Genomic DNA, 19,388 nt, shown 5'->3' on the forward strand with positions numbered 1-19,388 from the left:
TGTGATATAAAGCTTTTATAAATTCAAGAGGTCACTGTCCCAGAAACTAGTTGGGGTAGAGAAGCCCTCAAGGGGTCTACAACACTGGACACCCCCATATAAATGCTGGGCAGTTAAGGGGCCTGTCAACTCCAGCATGTGAGCTCAATCCCCAGCCTAACAGAACTGGGAGCTCCAGGTTCAAGTGAGAAACTTTGCCACAACATACAAGGTGAAGAGTGATCTAGGGAGACCTGGAGAAATGCCTAGCACTTGGCAGACTGCTCTGTAGACTGATGCAAGGGTGAGGGGGCCACCTTGGCCAGATGCCTAGTTGTGCCTACCTCACCTTAATCTGTACTTTCCCACCAAGACCCTGCAGATGGATCTGGGGAGATGCTGGATCTCTCTGTCGCTCTTCCCAACATGGCAACACTCAGAGAGTCTCCTCTTCTGCTTTTCAGTATGAGTTTGGCTCTTTTAATGAGCTTTCCAAGAACATGGCCAAAGCTGCCTTGTTGGGGCACAGGCTGTGACTCCTGAGTCCACTAACAACAGAGCTGAAGAGATGGCGGCCAAACCTGAAGCCCTGAGCTCAATGCCCGGATCCCCATGGTGGGAGGAGAGAGCCCACTCCCAGGATTTCTCTAAAGCCTCCACTCAGGTGGCATACACAAGCCCACATGCATACATGTACACTAACACACGAAGGTAAGTGCAAACAGAAATGCCACACTTTCAGATTAGGGGAGGTTGCTGTGGTCGCAACATTTAACCTAGCAATACAGCAAGGCAACTTATAAATTACAAATGGAAGTTTAGAAAACTAGTTTGGATCATGATTAAATTAAGTACCATGTCAACCCTAAGAAAAGTACAGTTTTTCATGTTTAGTCAATAAGCACTAAAAATAAAATTGATAATGCTGGGCATAATGACATATGCCTGGAATCCTAGCACAAAGCAGCTGAGGCAGGAGGATTGCCATTAGTTTGAGGCCAGCCAGGGCTACATAGCAAATTCCTGCCTCAAAAACAAAAACAAAACAAAAGAAAAAAATTATTGAAGTAATGTCCTATAATTTGAACATTATTTTACATTTTAAAAATTGTAATACAGGCCAGGCATGGTGGCACATGTCTTTAATCTCAGCATGTGGAAGGCAGAGGCAGATGGATCTCTGTGAATTGAGGCCTGGAGCATAGTGAGTTCCAGGACAGCCAGAGCTTTTGAGACCCTGTCTCATTAAAAAAAAAAAAAAAAAAAGGCAATAAAGATGTCTTTTCCTAAGATGCATAAAGACACAAGCAGGAAGCTCGCTTGACTTTGATATACTCACCTTAGATTGGTCAAGGACTTGAAGTTTCTCACATTCTATTTCAGATTTTTTCCAAGGATGATTCCATCTTTGAGAAGCTTCTTTTTCTTTCTTCTTTAAAGCAACCTGTTCATCTGTAAATAATGTGGTTTTTTAAAAAAATGTACACAAACTGTTAAAAAAAAAAAAAAAAAAAGGAATCCTGTAAATGAATCATGACTGTCTTAAAGAAAACAAACTGAAACACAGAGTTAATCACAGCTGTCTGTTTGGGAGGAGATGCCTGACAAGGCAGAAAGGAACTCTGAAAGATATAGTGTAGGAGAAAACATTGAATCAGAACCAGACTCAAGTATTTTTATTTATGTATTTATTTTTAAGTACTTTCATTTTTATTACAGCTATCAGTTGCATGGAACAGTTTCTCAGTATACCGTCATGCTACCAGCTCCTCAGCTCTACCTTCCTATATTGTTTTTACTAACAGACTTAAGAGGTACGAGGGCAAGCTTCAGGGTCCAGCTCTAGGTCAGCCACGTCCTACCTATGGCACGGGCAAGCTGCTACTGTGCCTGTACCCTGTGGCTCCTTCTGTAAAGTGCAGCGATAGTACTGCTACCTCAGTGTAGGGTCAGCACCACACTAGTCATTTCTCATTAAGGCTGGAGGTGAAATAGGAACTAAAGCTATAGGCTGGTGAGACGGCTCAGGAATAAAGGTGCTTGCACAAGCCTGACAACTTAAATTCAATCCCAAGACCCACACAGTGGAAGAAGGAACTGACCCTTACAAATTGTTTCCGGAGCCCCCGCCCCCAGACGCCACACATAATTTTAATTTCAAGCTACAGGATTTATATAACAGAAACACACACATAGAAAAGGGTTAGGAGTGCTTGCAGGGCTTCAAAAGGATACTAGTGGCATGTTGCTTTGGCGCACACTGCACAGCACCAAAGACACAGGGCAATGGGAAACTCCGAAGCTGCTTAGGAGTTTGCAGAGAACTACAGATGTCAAATGTTATCAAACAAGACGATAGTACACTGAAAGGTAACAAAATATTCCAGAAGCCAACAAAAGTATTATAAAAGATCCAAAAATTACCTAGCTCTTTTCTCCACTGGGCTCTTTTTGCTTCCAACAAAGCTCTATCACGTTCCCTTTCCCCCAGGGTACTGAAGATGTCAGCTGGTCTCCATCCACTCTCTCTAAGGGAAAACACACACATGAAAACCCAGGAACCTCACTATGTGTCTACATGACTGATTGCATAAATATGAAGTGATAAGCTCTTAAACAGCTAAGTCTTTAAACATTTCACATGCACTGGACAAGCAAGCACATATTCTACAGACACCCCAGCCAAGTCTCCAGAAACTTCACATGCAATGGACAAGCAAGCATATACTCTACAGACACCCCAGGAACACACGATGTCACCTACATGGCAACACTCTGCTCGCACTGCTGAACCGCCTCTTGAGCTGTACTGAAGGTGTGCTCACGTTCACTTGGGTCAGGCGAAGCAGCCTCTGCTCTTTGCAGAACTCCTGTAACATTCGCCTCCTTTGGCTGACTAGGAATTTTGACTAAATGTAAACTATCTTGGCCTAGGAATAAAATGCATGTTTTAAAATCATGCCAGTTGTAATATTTATCCTAACATACTACCAAACAGTTGGAAGGAAAGCCTCGACAGGCATGATGGCTCACACTTACAACCCTCAGGTATGACTCAGGACGCTGGGACAGGAGGATCACTCTGAATTTGAGGCCAGTCTGGACATCACACCAAGTCCTAGGCCAGCCTCAGATGCGGAGTGAGACCTTGCCTCAAAATAAACAAATAGGGGAAGTGTGGAGACTTTAGGCCCAGCACTCAGGAAGGAGCGGCAGGCCAATCTCTGTGATTCAGGCCAGCCTGGGCTACACAATGAGATCCTGTCTCAAACAACAACAAACTCTTAAAACAGTCCTTGAAGTATCTGAAAAAACAAAACAAAACAAACAAACAAACAACCTGTGGGCGTCATGGCATATACTGGCAATCGTGGCCCTCAGCAGGTAGAAGCAAGAGGATCAGGAGTTCAAGGCCAGCCTGGGCTATGTGGGAGCATTTCAAAAGCAAGATCCCAAAAAGCTAGAGTGTGGCTTGTAGAAACAGAACCCTAGGTTTGTGCCCCAGGACCATGTAGTGCACACCTATGGTCTCAAAGGCATTTGGGAGGGGAGGACAGGAAGATAGGGAGGAGGAGTTCAAGGCCAGCCTGAAAACAACAGCAGCAGCAGCAAGGTCACATAACTTTTTGTTGTGAGACAGGGTACTAGTAGACTGAGGCCAGTCTGCCCTACATGAGACTTTACCCTAAATAGACAAATAAATCAAGAGGAAAGAGAAAAATTGGGGGCCCAAGATTAAAGAGCTGACTCATGGCCACAGGCATACAACTTTTTACATCAAAGAGAAAAGAAAGACTGGCAGTGGTGGCCTTTAATCCCAGCACTCAGGAGGCAGAGGCAGGTGGATTGTTGTGAGTTCGAGGCCAGTCTGGTCTACAAAGCCAGTCCAGGACAGCCAAGGCTACACAGAGAAACCCTGTCGAGAGAGAGAGAGAGAGAGAGAGAGAGAGAGAGAGAGAGAGAGAGAGAGAGAGAGAGAGACGCGCAAATGGAAATACTTTAATAAAAACGCATGACCTTGTTTTCCTTATTTACCTGTGGACAATTTCTGTGAACTGTGGTCTATGCGCCCCAGCTACTGTAACTAAACCAAGGGTTCTACAGAAGGCTCACACTCTAGCATGATTCTAGCGTGTTGTGACTCCTCCTGAACGTGTTATTTCTTTCAGAAAAGAGAGAGCACATAAAATGAAAGTTACCTCAGGGTTAAGTAAAATGTCTTAATTGTACTGATACTAACTCAAAGTATATCTAACAATGAGGTATAATTCTGAGCAACAATTCCAGCCTAAAGAAAGCACCTTCTTTTATTTTACAAATAGCACAGACTGGGAGATGGGTCCCCACTGTGAACATGTGGGAGCATACAGAGGTTACTATGTGTGCCCTTCCCTGCTCATGGCCAATTTTACTGTCACCTTACTATACTCATTCAAATTTTGGCATTTTGAGTACTTTCATAGTCACCAATTCCTTAGCTCAAAGCTGAAACTAGGTTTCTAAAACATAACCTTGATTGGTGAAACAGAAAGCCTACAGTATTTTACTATCTCTATAGATAATCTGACTTACATTGGTGAAAGAACATTTACAGCCCCTTAGGATGACTGAAGGGACAGGAAGGACCAACAGCAGCCAGAGCAACGTATTTCTGTAACTCCTGTCCTTACAGAAGGGTTTTCTTAACTCACTTCAAATGCCAGAGGCTTACTGTTTTAAACACTTGAATGCATTTTTTTTGTTTTGTTTTCTTTTTGAAATGCGATCCCACTATGCAGCCCGTGCTTGCCTTGGGTTTGCAGCGCTCCTCCTGCCTCTGTCTGCTGAGAACAGGAATCCCAGGTTCGAAACCTGTATCTGCCTTAGATAAGTATTTTAACTGCTGAGCTATCTCTCCAGGCCCCAAACCAGATATCTTAAGATTACTTTGAGGCCTTGAACTCACAGCGATCCGCCTGCCTCTGCCTCCCTGAGTGCTGAGATTAAAGGTGTGTGCCACCATGACCGGCTGAGCATTAATTTTAAAACATGGCAAAACTATAAATCAGTTTTACATATTTTATGCATAAGAAAAAGACTAAGCTGGGCCTAGTGGTGATCTCAGCACTCGGGAGGCAGAGGCAGGCAGATCACTGTGAGTTTGAGGCCAGCCTGGTCTACAAAGTGAGTCCAGGACAGCCAAGGCCACACAGAGAAACCCTGTCTTGAAAAACAAAAGCAAACCAAAAAGACTAATGTGAACAATAAAAACATTACTGCATTTTAAATCAGATTTTTAAGAGGCACAGTTACAAAAGGCAATGAATCTGAACTTCCAAAGCATGTACTGGGAAAAATAACAGTCAACGAAGCAGAAGGAAAATCTTACTTGTCCTCTCCTCTTTCCCATGTTCAGTTAGGGACACAGATCCGTTGCCTGGGTTTACACTCAGCATCAAAATCTGTCGCAGCTGTTCTTGTGTTAGACACACCAAACTGCTGTCCATGTTTTCGGCTGTGGTGTGTTTTTTGCAAGGCTTCTGTTTGGCCACTAGACAAGGATCTGTGCTGTTTATAATCTTCCGTATGTTACAGGTTGCAGGCGAGATCTCCTTTTGGGAGCGAAGACTGTCTTTTTCTGCATACTGCTTACATAAGTCCTTAGTGGGTGAAAATGTCGATCTGCTTTTTTCAGGTTTTGCCCGTGAAGTGTCTGAAGTACGTATACTCTTTTGAAAAAGGTTTTCACTCCCAATGTAGATATTTTGTGCTGATTTTAGAATGTGTCCAGTCTGTTTTGTTCTTAAAGGGGGACACTTTGCGATCTTGATCTTATTTCCCATCTGTTAAAACACAATTTTATTCTTTATGACGGTGCCTGAAGGAACCGTGACATGCTCATTTTGTCTGGAGACACAGTCTGCTCTGTCGCCTAAGCTGGCCTTGCTCCTCCCACTGCCCCGAGAGTACAGGTGTGAACCACTGCAGCCAGCTAACAATCACCATTCTTAAAGCCTGACAGACCAGGCCTCGAAGCTTTTCATTTCGCTCAATTAGAATACTACAGCCATAAGATGCTGTTCACCTTGGCAGACTTTCTCCTGAGAGAGTCAACAACGAGAAATGACTTTAATTCCAGATAATAAAGAATACAAATAAGATTGTACGTTACAGGTCAATTCCATTCTACACCAGCTTTGAACTGTGTATCAGTAAGTTATGTAACTCGCGCTACCTGCTGTAGGTCACCAGTCGACTATCTTAGCTCCCGCACACCCTCTCTCCAACACCGGCCGTGTTAATTACTGCTCTGTTCACATGCACACAGGCAACCCACTTCCCCACTCTCTCCTCCATATGGCCTCACTCAACCCCACAGCAATCGTACGGTGGCCTGTAAGGACCCACAACTGCAAGCTCTAGACAGACCATCCTCCTGTTTCCCAGCCCACTCTCTCCCACATCCAACTCCATGTACTGTTTACCCGTGCTGGGATCCATCATGCGTCCATGCTGACAATTCCCCGCCTGCTCTCCTTTCCCTTCTTAACATTTCTTTTTCATTCTTTATCCTGCAGCTCGTCTCACGTACTAATCAAATCCCAACTCTAGAAAAGTCCAATTCTCCACAGCCTGTAAATACTAGTGGAGAAAGGACGGTAACTGCTTCTATTATACTCATAACTGAGACTGTCCAACAGGCTACCCAGCAGCCCCACACGCACCAAGTCCATGCGCCCCCTCACTGTTAGTAACTGCTGCTCCTTCACAAAAGCCCTCACATTTCCCTCATTCGATTCTTGGCACGTGTTCTGCCTGCATATACGTATGCAGCATGCACACCTGGGGCCAGCAGTTAAAAGCCACCATGTGGGTACTGGGAAGTGAACCCGGGTCCTCTGCAGGAAGACTATCAAGTGCTCTGAACTGCTGAGCTGTGTCTCCAGCCTGGTAGATACCATCTGTCAAAGGCTGTCTGCTGGATTCTGAATGACCACCCCTCACATCACTCCTTACTTCTCTGCCCCAGGGTAGCAGCTCTCACTTGACCTACGATCCCCTCTTCCACCCTTGCTTCCCAGTCTATTTTCAACACACCGATTCACAACACCTAATTCAGAGCATGCTGGTATCCTTTAAAAGCATCCCATGGCCTCTCATGCCTCTTCTGTCTCCACTGTCTATTTAGATCTAACCTTATTTATCTATCTATTTATTTATTTATTTGTACTTTTTTTTTTTTTTTTTTTTTTTTTTTTTTTTTACTGGGAGGAGCTGGAGGACAATTTGTGGGAGCTGTTTCTCTCCTTCCACCATATAGGCTCTGGGGATCAGACTTGGAGACAAGCACCTTTACCCCTGAACCAGTCCCTGACCTCATTTTCTATCTTAGTCCCCAGCCACGTGAGCTTCTTAATGTTCCTTGGCCTCAACAAGACTGCGGCCCTAGTCAGTGTGTCCTTCTAGAACACTGTCACTTCAGACACAGCTCCTTCCTTACCACCTTCCAACCACCGCTCGAGTCCTTCCCTGAGGCCCTGTTCCGCCCTCCTCTGGTACTCAAACGCCTCCCCAGTGCTGCTGGGCTCTGTCCTGATCTTGCCTTCCCCCTCTTTTTTCTCCACAGCTTCTTTGTCTTCTATTTATTTACGTTTCTTAGTTCTGTCCATTCTGTACCAGCCTAATATAAACCCCATAGAACAGACTTTATTTCTTTTGTAAACCTCCCTATCCCCTGTACCTACAGCATGAGTGTAACAGGGCAGGTGATAAAAAAAGAATTTTTTTTTTTGATAAAAACATTTTGACTGAACATCCTTAACTACACCTCATGTGCCACTGAATTCATCCTAACTTCCAAATTAGCTTCTTTTTCAAAAATACTCACATTTCTGTGACACCAGTGTTTTATTTGAGATCAGTAGCCAAGGATCATATTTGACTCTCTTCCTTCAGGGTCTCCCTTAGCTAATTAGCATATACATAAAACATGTTTTGAAATATATTCATATGATGACAAGTCTAAGTTCAGTTTTCATTACTAAATTACATCTTATCTATTTTATCTATCCTTCATTTAATCCATCAAGCACCACTTGCTTTCTATGTGCACTATGAAAAGTGGGAGAAATGCAAGAAAATTATTAAGAAAAGATCCTTGCTGTCAGAGCGGAGTAGATGCCCTGAGAGCTTTCATCACCCAAACTTCCCTTCTCTTCCAACAAGCTGCAAACAGACAAGCATGCTGACGACGTGCTCAAGCTCCTCCTACACCACTTTCCGAAATATGCCCCAGCCCCACCCCAGCCCAAGATTTCTTGATTACCTGTATCTCTTCACCCTGTTTATTCCTAGCTTTAGGTTTTTTGTTCTAAAAATAGTGTGTGTGTGTGTGTGTGTGTGTGTGTGTGTGTGTGTGTGTCTGTGCGCGCATGCACACAGACACACACACACCTGAGTATGTCTATGCACCACAGGCCACTTTCCGTGGAACTGGAGTCAGAGATGGTTGTGCGCTGCCATGTTGCAGAAGCAGTTGGTGCTCTTTGCCCCTGAGCCACCTCTCCAGCAGCTGGCTTCAGGTTTTGATAATACCAACATCTAGGGGCACCGTTTGCCCTTGCATCCCTGGATTATTTTCAATATAACTACCCAAATGACAGCTGACACATTAAAACATGTGCCATGTTAGATCACATAGAAACTGGCATACTCTTCTCATCTAATGGGTGCTACCGTGTTTCCCAGGAACGCTGCACTGTTGTACTGAAATAAGTTGCAAGATCCTCCACTATTTCAAGAAAATTAAGAACGCCAGATTTTACCTTCTCATTTTTAGGCATAAATAAGTCATTTTAGAGCCAGTCGCACACACCTTTACCTCCAGCACTCACGAGGCAGAGGCAGGCGGATCTCTATGAGTTTGAGGCCAGCCTGGTCTACATAGCAAGTTTCAGGACAGCCAGGGCTACACAGAAAACTCCATCATCTCAACCAAACCAAACCAATCAAACAAACAAGTGCTTTGGTTTTTCAAAAGTCACTTTATCAAATTATCAACATATAGCACATGGCTCAACTCAGCTAGCACCTCAGCCCATCTCCAGCCACTGGACGGCTCCTTTCTCGCTGTCTTGACTCTTGAGCCTTCGCTGTCATGGTTGGGCACGTCAGCTCTCTAAACAGATCGTCTCATTCAACCTACTAAGAGTGGCACACTCCGGTAACTGGCACTCAGAGTCATTTCTGGATGTTTCCTCCACCATGTAAGCTCTTTAGACTGCTGCAACTGACAAGTAACTGGCCATCCTGTAATGATAATCTGCCTTACACAGAGCTACCTGCTGTGCTTTCCTCCAAAGAAAACTTAAGATTATAGCTACTTCCTTTATCAAAAAATCCTACACTGAGCTGAGCTTGGTAGTGCATGCCTGAAAACCCCAGCACTGGGAGGCTGAGGGAGGAAGACAATGGAGTTCTATGCTAGCCTGAGTTACACAGTGAAATTTCATCTTTAAAAAAAAAGATAATAATGGTGGTGCGTGTCGTTAGTGCCAGCACTTAGGGAGGCAGAGGCAGGTGGATCTCTATGAGTTCAAGGACACTCTACAATCTGAGTGTCCAGGACAGCCAACGCTACATAGAGAAATCCTGTCTTGAAAAAACAAACAAAACCCCCTAACTAACCAACCAACCAAACAATAAATCTTTAATGGATTCCCCTATAGTAAATCACACCATTTTCTAGGTCCTTGAACATAAATTCAAACTCTCCTCCTTAGCTTTCTGTTCTACTTGTCCTCACGGTACACCATTTTTCACAGCCGACTTATTTTTCATAACTTGGCATTTCGTACTATTTCCTGTAAGCCTGGAATATATTTCCTACTTCTCTAACTAGTACCTAGCTCCCTCATCTCTAAGCTTCTGATTACAGAGTTGCCATGCATGAGCTTGGTCTCCTACACGGGCAGAAGCGACTCTCCCACATCCTCTCCCTTCTAGGGATCTATAGCACCCATCGAACATTCATTACAGTCACACCTGACCCGGCTCTTGTAGACAACAAGGGTGGATCTTACTGTTTCCCTTTCCTGAAGAAGACGTATGAAGCCAGAGCGGAGGAGCTCCAGGCCACACTGGAGTTTCACAGCTGCTGGACACAAACCTACCAAATGGAGTGAAACAACTACGATTCTTTTGTCATATTCCTGTTGTTCCAAAGGTACTATGCAGAAAAGGGTCTTCTAAGAACATTTATTAAGAATGAAACTCAATGAGCATGCCACAGCAAGGTACAGCTAATCCAGTTCTAAACACTGCCTATCGCTCAATCAATGCCAATGAGGAATAATGAAAGGAGGCTGGCTGCATTTAACAAAAAAGTCAGACTTCCCTACAAAGATTCAGTTATGTTCAGGTTACTGAGCAAGAAAAGCAATGGAGCCTAAACCACCCCCAGGAGCTTCCTGGATGAGATTATGTCACAAGACACCTTCTTATAGTGTGCTGCTCTCCTACCAAGCTCACCAATACTTCTCACACTAAAAAGACAAAGTCCAGGTTAGAGAGATGACCCAGTGGTTAAAGTGCTGGCCGTGGAATTGTGAGGACCAGCATCTGGATGCTCAGAGCACACATAAATGCTGGGTACATGGCAAGGCCCATCTCTAACTCCAGCACTTAGAAAGCAGAGACAGGAACTCCTTTGGAGAAAGCTGCCTAGCTTTACTAGCTGTCCTGGCAAGTTCTGGGTCCAACCGAAAGGCCATGCCTCAACAAACAAAACATGAAAATACGCATTTTACATGTGGAAACAGGCAGGGTCAAAATCACTTGGCTTACCTTCACAGAAACTTTTGACTTATGCTCTACAAAAGAAAATAAAATTACTAAACTATAAACCCAAACATATTAAGTCAGTGACAAAAGAAAAGGTTAAGTACTGACTAAGATGTTAGGATAAAAATACTATCCCGAAAGCATTAATCTTAAGCCCCACCCAAATATTCCAACTTTTACGATGTAGTGGTTGGAGTATTAACTCCCATTTCATCTTTATTTCAGTTATCTTTCCAACGTATGACTATAAACAGATGGTAGTGGGGAGAAGACTGAGGAACTCTATTGAGTTAAAAAAAAACCTAATAAGTAATAATAATAATAGACTTTAGCAATGTGGTTATACTGTATAAATTTAACTTTCTCACATAATAGTGTGTTTACATGCAAAAGTACATAATTACCTGAACTCTACCCGCATTAGATTACACATGAAATATATTTTATGAGCCAATACTGACAATAGTGATCACTGTCACAATCTGACTTTATTTGGATAAATGTCAATTTAAAGACATAAGGAAAACATTGTTTCGAAGTGTCATTCAACTATCTCTATTACAAGCAAAACATCTGCTAAACTACTACATATTCTACATACAAACTTAAAACATTTTAGACTTCCAATAACTCATCATACCATATGGAGACAGAATTAGCTTGGTTTTTCCATCCAATAATTCAGTTTCAAGCTTTAAGCCATCTCTGCAATATAAAAGAAAATTATTTTGACAATTTTAATTAGACAATTTTGAACTAAATAGCAACCAGAAATATTTATATGAACCTTAAAATCTATACCTTTGAATGTGTGTGTGTCTGTGTGTGTGTGACAATCAAGGAAGGGTGTTTTTTTTGTTTCAGTCATATAGCCCAGACTGCCCTCAACTCTCTATGTAGGCCAGGCTGGCTTTGAATTCCTGATCCTCCTGCCTGAACTTCCCTCAAAGTATAGTCTTTACATGTCAAAAACACCGGCATTAAAAAAAAAAAAAAAAAAACAGCAAAACTTATGTTGTCTATTAAAGGTCATCAAAACTCTACTAATGGGATTCCAAAATATTTCATTGTTTTACGGGGGTGAGAGTGGGGTGGGGTTGGGTTATGGATCAAATGAACAGTAAAATAATGAAGACAATGTTAAAAAGAAAACATCAAGCCAAGAAATTAAAAGGGCGAGCAGATGGACTAGCAAAGCAAAAGCCCGGGGTTGCTTTGGTAGAGGAAATCAAAGTGCCTCCGTTTGTTAAAAGAAACAACCTGTGAGAAATAGGTTGTTAAAGGCTTCCCGGTTGCAGGGATTACAAACAGTTTTACGTTACAAGGCAACATCTTCAATGAAACTGAAGTTGTAAAGTCCCTTGTCAATCGCCCCGTAAGCTCACAGGACGGGCTGCCTCATTTATTTCCAAACTCCCACATGAGAACCTAACACTCAGCTGCTGGATGCGTGGTTAAGTCTAGGTTTGGTGGTTGGTCTTCTTCCAAAACTGAACTTTTGAAAAGAAGACCGCACCCCACACTCGCTCATGCCCCAGCTCAGGATGCCCAGCTCGGTGCGGAGCAGCTGTAGCGACTCAGCGTCTCGCCCTCTGGGACTCCGTGTCTGAACCCCGCCCGCCACCACGCGCCCGCCGAAGGTCAGCCCCGCACCCCAGGAAGTCCGGGCCAGCTTACCCCAGGTTCATGGCCCCGCCGGCCACCCGCAGCTCGCTCAGGCCACTTGTGTACCCAGGTTGCCGCTGCTGCTCAACAAACGCTGCGCCGATTGGATGCCGGGGGCCAGCCGAGCCAATCAGAGTGGCGCATGCTGGCGGGTGCATTTGGTTAGTGTCTGTTTCCCCAGAGTCTGAGCCTTTGGGGGGAGTCTGTGGTTTCCCCGGGGTCACCGCTAGCGTCAAGGAGCCGCCTTGGCGCAGGTGGAGGTTTCCGAAGAGGCAGAGGCAACAGATGTAACCATCCTAGCTCATATTTGGTGGAGAGATTTATTTTAGCCCAGAAAAGTTGAGGGACTAGGGACGCCTTGGGTACATAAGTATGTGTCGCTTCCCATGACCCACATGATCAAGCCTTACATACTGAAGTTCTTTAAATACTGCAGCAACAATCACAATGTAGACCATACCTGTCATTAGCAGTGCTTTCTCAGGGGCACGAAGAGGCCTTGCCTGGGTCACCGACCACTAAAAAACAACATATTTAATGTGTGAACAACCCCTGTTGCTGCTTTAAGACTCAATCAAATTGTCACTTGTGGCTCTTTCAGAGGTGCCGAGTTTGTATCCCAGCACCCAAATCAGGTGTCTAAGCCACCTGTAGCTATTTCAACCCCTGGTACCAGAAGTTTGGGGGCGTGTGCCAGCACACACAGCTTTAAAAATAAAACAAAATAAAAAATTCTGAGTTCGAGGCCAGCCTGGTCTGCAGAGTGAGTAGCAGAAAAGGTAGGACTATACAGAGAAACCCTGTCTCAAAACCACCACCACCCAAAAATTCATACATACATATATACATACATACATACATACATACATACATACATACATACATACAAACAAATAAATGTCAATTCCTCAAGGAAGCTGCTGGGGGTAAGAATAACTAGGCAACGTCTACCTCCTCTGAGGATCTCAACAACAAAACAACGTCATTAGCGTTACCTAAAGTGCTATGGGTGAGGGGTTTCAGGCTGGAGCTTGGGTAATGTAACCCAAAAGTAACAACACCAGAAGGTCTACACCCAACAAGGGTGATTACTTCCCCATGGCTGTGCTACCCTTGTCTCCCCGGAGGCCACGGGTGTAATTACAGCAGCACTGCGTATAATTGATCGAGAGGGGCACCTGGGTACTCAGGCAAGGTTCCCTCAACTTCCCTTACCCACTCTTTCTATGAGGGAGGGCTATCTCATGCAAGCAGAGCCATCTAAAGATCCTGAAGACGACGGTAGTCAGGCTTGGAGGACAGTCCTGTGCAGCAGATGCCCTCCTGGAAGATCGGGGGACTCCGCTATCACGTCACACAAGCATTTGGGACCCTGTACCAAAGGGAGCAGCAGAAAAACAGCTGGTGTCGTGTAAACGTCTGTAACCACAGCTGGGGCCACTTAGGAGGTGGAGGTAGGCGGTAGGCCACAGTTTGAGGCCAGCCTGGACTACACAGGGCAATCAATCTTTCTTTAGAAAACCAAACAGCAGCCAGTCATGGAAACATGCGCCTGTAGTGCCAGCACTGGGAGTCTAAGACAGAAGACTAAAGAGTTCAAGGCCACCCTCTCCTACAGGAGACTCTGTTTCAAAAATGAACCTAGAGAAAAAGAAACAAACGAACAGAAAATGAAACAACAAATAAAGGAAGGAAGCCTGAAAGGAGGGCACATTTATACATTTTACTATTTTGTTTTCTTTTAGCTGTTTGTGGTGGCACACGTCTTTAACTCCAGCACTCAGGAGGCTAAGGCAGGGGAAATCTGTGAGATCAAGGCCATGTTGGCGTAAATAGTAAATTCCAGGTCAGCAAGAGCTACATATTAAGCAGCTTTCTTAAAAACAAGACAAAACAAAACACATAAAAGGATACTTTTAAACTTAAAAAATTTTAAAGGGCTAAAATCAGCAGGTGAGCAGTAGTTATTTTCTGGGAGGTGGAGTGGTATGAATTTGAAAGTGTTACATCTTTCTTTGAGTTTGTGTGGTATGTATTTATGCAAGGTATCTGTTCCCATGTGTGCTCAAGTGGGTACACGAGTGTGAGGCCTGAGGTTGTAGAGTGTTTTGTTTTGTTTTGTTTTTCTGATTTATCTTCACATTGTATGTTGATGCAGAGTCTCTCACTTGGAGCCAGAATTTGCTAACTCAGCTAGTGTATCTAGCCGGCTCAACCTAGCCTACCTCTGCTGTGGAGGTGTCTGCAAGCACCAGGGCCAGCAGAGAGTGTCGATTTGCATGAGGCAAGAAGGAAGTCCAGTTCAACACGACTCAGTAGCTGGTGTTGGTTCAAACTTCAACAGTCTGACACTGGGTGGTTTATTTCAGACATATTTAAGCACAGCACAATTTCGGGGAGAAAAGTTTCCTGGTGATAAATAATTGTCCAGTGTGTACAACAAAGCCTAAGACACAATTTCATCAAAACTCTAGGATTAAAGTCTAGTAAAGTAACATCTTCCATAAGAATGTATTCTATAGATCAACTAAAGAAGGAGGCTCAAGGTAAACAGTGCTCACAAAGGTCTGGGGCGTGGATAGCAATATAGACGAACTGGGATAAACATAAGAGTTTTGGGGAGCTGATGTAGCCTGGTCATACAGGTAACATAACACAGAAGTCACCAATCTATTAACCACATCCATTTTCAGCTTTCTGGCAGAACGCAAGTTATACACCTCTCCTTTTGAAGGGACAGCCATGTGTGTTTAACATTCCTGTTTCCCTGCTGTTTGTCTCTGAGCACAAGGATCCTGTGTCTCCTACACTCTGCATGTCTAGCATAAGAATACTGGTGGAGACACCATAACCACACAAATGAATGTGAACTCCAGTCCTAACGCTTAGGCAGCAAACACTTTCTCTACTGAATCATCTTTGCAGCCCGCTGAGAATATTGTTTTGGGAAAAATAAAAGCCAACCAAGAACTGCACATTATATGGTAAGCCCTTTTCCTTTTGTCTTCTCTTTACCTCCTTTCTTTCTTTTGTATTTTTTTTTAGATTTATCTATTTATGTGTGTGAGTATTTCACTTGCATATATGTGTGTGCTGTGTGTACCTGCTGCCCATAGAGATCAGAAGAAGGTGTCAGATCCCCTGGGACTGAAGTTTCAGGTGGCTATGAGCCTCCATGTAAAGTGGGAAATGTACCCTGATCCACGGCAAGAACAACAGCACTCTTAACCACTGAGCTATCTCTCCAGCCCCTAATTTATTTTTTTTTTTTTGATACAGGGTTTCTCTGTGTAGCCCTGGCTGTCCTAGACTCACTTTGTAGACCAGGCTGGCCTCGAACTCACGCCTATCCATCTGCCTCTGCCTCCCGAGTGCTTTCTTATTATTGTTAATGGGTATGGGTGTTTTATCCCCATGTATGTCTGTGTACCACATGCATGACTAGTGCCAGCAGAGGTCAAAAGAGGGTGTTAGAATCCAGTTTGGTGCTAAGAATTGAATCTGGGACCTGTAGAAGAATAGCCAGTGCTATTAACCAACAATCCATCTCTCCAGCCCCACTTCTTCACCTCCTTTCTCTCTCCCTCTCCAGGAAAGTAAGAGGAAGTACGTGTTATTAAACACTTGACAAACCTTTAAGTTTAAAATAAAATTTATTGTTTAGTATATAGTAAAAAGTTGCATGGTAACCGTTGTCAAGCATTGTCAGTGGGTGGCAGTGTTGTGAGACTATCATCCGAAATTCCTCCCCACTCCAGACAGTTCTGAAGTAATGTTTCTCTCTTCTCCAAATTCATAGAGACTTCTAATTTCATATCTGTCAGGGGTGTTTTGTTTTTGTTTTTGTTATTTTGTTTTGTTTGGTTTTGGTTTTTCTAGACAGGGTTTCTCTGTGTAGTCTTGGCTGTCCTGGACTCACTTTGTAGACCAGGTTGGCCTCAAACTCACAGAGACCCACCTGCTTTTACCTCCCCAGTGCTGGGATTACAGGTGTGCACCACCAACCCAGCTATATCTGTCAGTATGAATGTGTCTACCTTTGATATTTTGTATACGTACAATCATACAATATTTGTTCTTTTGTGTCTGGCTTTGCTCATTAACATTATATTGTTTAGTTTCAGATATCCCTTGATCCCTACCTGCTACAGGGTGTGGCTAACATACTCCACCCCCTACCCAGAAATCTCCAGCCCAAGGGCAGGGTCTCTCCCAACCCCAGCTCTACCCACCCCAATGAAGACTCAGGAGCCAGATATTGGGGTGAGAACTATCTAGCTCAGAGAGGCAGAGAAAGACCCAGCTGACCTTCCTACTTAGGTGACATCTCAGAAGGGAAAAGTTTTTCCTATTTATCATACATCCCATAAGGAAAAGGCCTTTTCTCCTTCTTCACACTATCTTATATACCATTTAACTAAATGTCCTTCCTTTCTACTTCCTGTGCATCTCTCTATCTGTCTTCCTCTCCCTCTGTTTTTTTTCCCCCTATGTTCACTCCCTGTCAATTGGTTGCTTACCCCTACACTTGACCTAGGGTTAACTTTATTTAATCTTGTTTAGAGAAAGCTTTTGGATTAAAGGTGTGTGCTAGGGCTAAGCCACACCTCAACCACCTGTTTACAATAATCAGAAAGCTCTTGGTTAAAGGTGTGTGCTAGGGCTGAGCCACACCACAAGAAACACATTTTTTTTCCAGTTCACAATCTCAGGAGTCACAATGGCATCAAATATCCTGCAGCATTCCTGTCCCTGTGACTTCCTCATTGTGATGGGCTGTATCCCTCAAACTGTGAGCCAAAATAAGCTCTTCCATCTTTAAATTGGCTTTGTTGAGTATTCCATGGCAGCAATGAAAAAAGTAATGCAGTGATAGCACATCTGTTAGTATACACACAGCCCTGGCTTTGATAACAGCTCTATAATACACAAAACAACCCTTTTTACCTTCTAAGCTTCCTGTGAGAGAGGAACTAAAAAGTTCTTAGAAGTAACATTATTTAGCTGCCCATGCATCTTCCTGTTCTGTTCTTCCCCACCCCCCTTCAGAAACGTGCTGGACATCTTTGTTATTTGGGTGCAAGGGCAGTTTAGAGGTTTCACAAGCACAGCTTTCATATAAGTAACTACATGGACAGTCATGTGGACAGTAATCTTGCTACAGAGTGTTTCTGGGGGTTATTAGCTCATGCTAAACACTTCTATAGCTTATAAAAGCCCCTGGGGTCACACGTTGCGAGTCCTTTACAGATAAGGAGAAAAGCATGACCCTGGAGTTCTATCTTGTTGGGAGTGAAGTGTGATGTAGGAAGGCACTGGAAAATGCTTGAGTCAGACTCCATCTCTGCTGTTGCCCAGTTATGTGACCTTGGTAGGTTACTTTCTCTGCTCCAGTTTGTTCTTTACTATACTAGACATGAATACTCGTGCCCCTTTCAGAAGGTTACCATGAGGATTAAATAAGCTTAATATACAAAAAAATCCTTAAAATGGCACTGTGTGTGTGTGTGTGTGTGTGTGTGTGTGCGATCATCATCATTACTACTATGACTACTCCTGTTTTATCAAAGATGTATTGTGTAAGTCCTATAATTTACACATTTTTAGATCATTTGAATTTTTTTCCTCATTAAAAGAAGAATACCAGTATGAGCTGGAGAGATGGCTCACCAGTTAAGAGCGTTTGCTGCTACTGCAGAAGAACTGGGTTCAGATCCCAGCACCCATAACACAACCATCTGTAACTCCATTCCAGGGGATATGACACCCTCTTCTGGCCTTCTTGGGCACTGCACACACATTGTGCACATACACAAATGCAGATATATACTCATACACATAAAAAATACAACTAAAATATGTCTTTAATTTTTATTTATTTATTCATTTTATTCATTCATTCATTTTACATCTCAATAGTTATCTCATCCCTTGTATCCTTCCATTCCTCCCTCCCTCCCATGTCTTAATGATATACAAATATAATCATTTGAAAATTTTTGGTAAAAGTAAACACTCCTTTTAGTTCCACTTTAAAAAAAAAAAACATAAAACATATTTGTGACTTTGGAAAGTTCCCTTGTCCCTCTTTTTATCAACCCCTGCAGGTAACTATTCTGATTTCTATCAACATAGACTACCTTAGACTGTTCTATAGCATCATATCAATGAGCTCATGTAGGGTATAAGCTTTTGAGCCGGGTTCTTTATCTAACCCAGTAGTTGTGACTTCATTGTGTGTGAGTAAAGTACCATTTCAACCATCTATCAGACGAAGAGAGCCACCTGTCTCTCTCTTTAGAATATTTTTGCTCCTTCCAACGGTTATCCTTTTCACAGGCATCCCTAAGCATGTTGACTTGGCCTCTATGGTCCTTTGAAGGAAAATGGACCCCCTAGGCTCATAGGGAGTGGCACTATTAGGAGGTGTGGCCTCATTGGAGGAAGTGTGTCACTGTGGGTGGGCTTTGAGGTCTCGGATGCTCAAGGCAGGCCCAGTGTAGCATTGTCTCTCCCTGTTGCCCGTGGATCTAGATGTAGAATTCTTAACACTTGGTTTGCCATGATGATAATAAACTGAACCTGTGAAAATGTAGACCAGCCTTAATAACTGTTTTCCTTTATAAGAGTTTCTGTGGCCATGGTGTCTCTTCACAACAATAGAAACCCTAACTAAAAATAGCCTCTGTGGCTTTCTTTCTAGGATTTTTGACAGACTCAACTTTATATTATACAATAAATAATTAAGACTCAGTCTTGGAGAGCTGCATTTGAGAATGGAAAGAGAATGTGGTCAAACTTAGCATATGTGCTGGCTAGTTTTCTCAACTTGACACAAGCTATAGTCATCTGAAAGGAGGGAGTCTCAACTGAAAAAAATGCCTCTACAAGATCAGGCTGTAGGTAAGCATTTTTCTTTTTTT

General features: G+C 43.3%; 1 protein-coding gene across 2 annotated transcripts in view; it reads right to left on the reverse strand.

Annotated features, from left to right (window-relative positions):
- Ccdc66 (coiled-coil domain containing 66) overlaps positions 1 to 12,556 on the reverse strand; it is a 31,573-nt gene extending 19,017 nt beyond the window's left edge. For both annotated transcript variants that reach the window (XM_051140755.1, XM_051140746.1), the window contains exons 1-7: positions 12,478 to 12,556; positions 11,441 to 11,505; positions 10,804 to 10,829; positions 5,348 to 5,801; positions 2,744 to 2,909; positions 2,404 to 2,507; positions 1,319 to 1,431 (exon numbers count right to left, since the gene is read on the reverse strand). In XM_051140755.1, coding sequence (XP_050996712.1) covers positions 1,319 to 1,431; positions 2,404 to 2,507; positions 2,744 to 2,909; positions 5,348 to 5,801; positions 10,804 to 10,829; positions 11,441 to 11,505; positions 12,478 to 12,488 — 939 coding nt within the window. In that variant the 5' untranslated portion in view covers positions 12,489 to 12,556. The remainder of the gene's footprint in view (positions 1 to 1,318; positions 1,432 to 2,403; positions 2,508 to 2,743; positions 2,910 to 5,347; positions 5,802 to 10,803; positions 10,830 to 11,440; positions 11,506 to 12,477) is intronic.
- Between the last annotated feature and the right edge of the window lie 6,832 nt (positions 12,557 to 19,388).

This window comes from Acomys russatus, chromosome 3 (assembly GCF_903995435.1).
Source record: "Acomys russatus chromosome 3, mAcoRus1.1, whole genome shotgun sequence".
NCBI classification, from domain to species: Eukaryota; Metazoa; Chordata; class Mammalia; order Rodentia; family Muridae; genus Acomys; species Acomys russatus.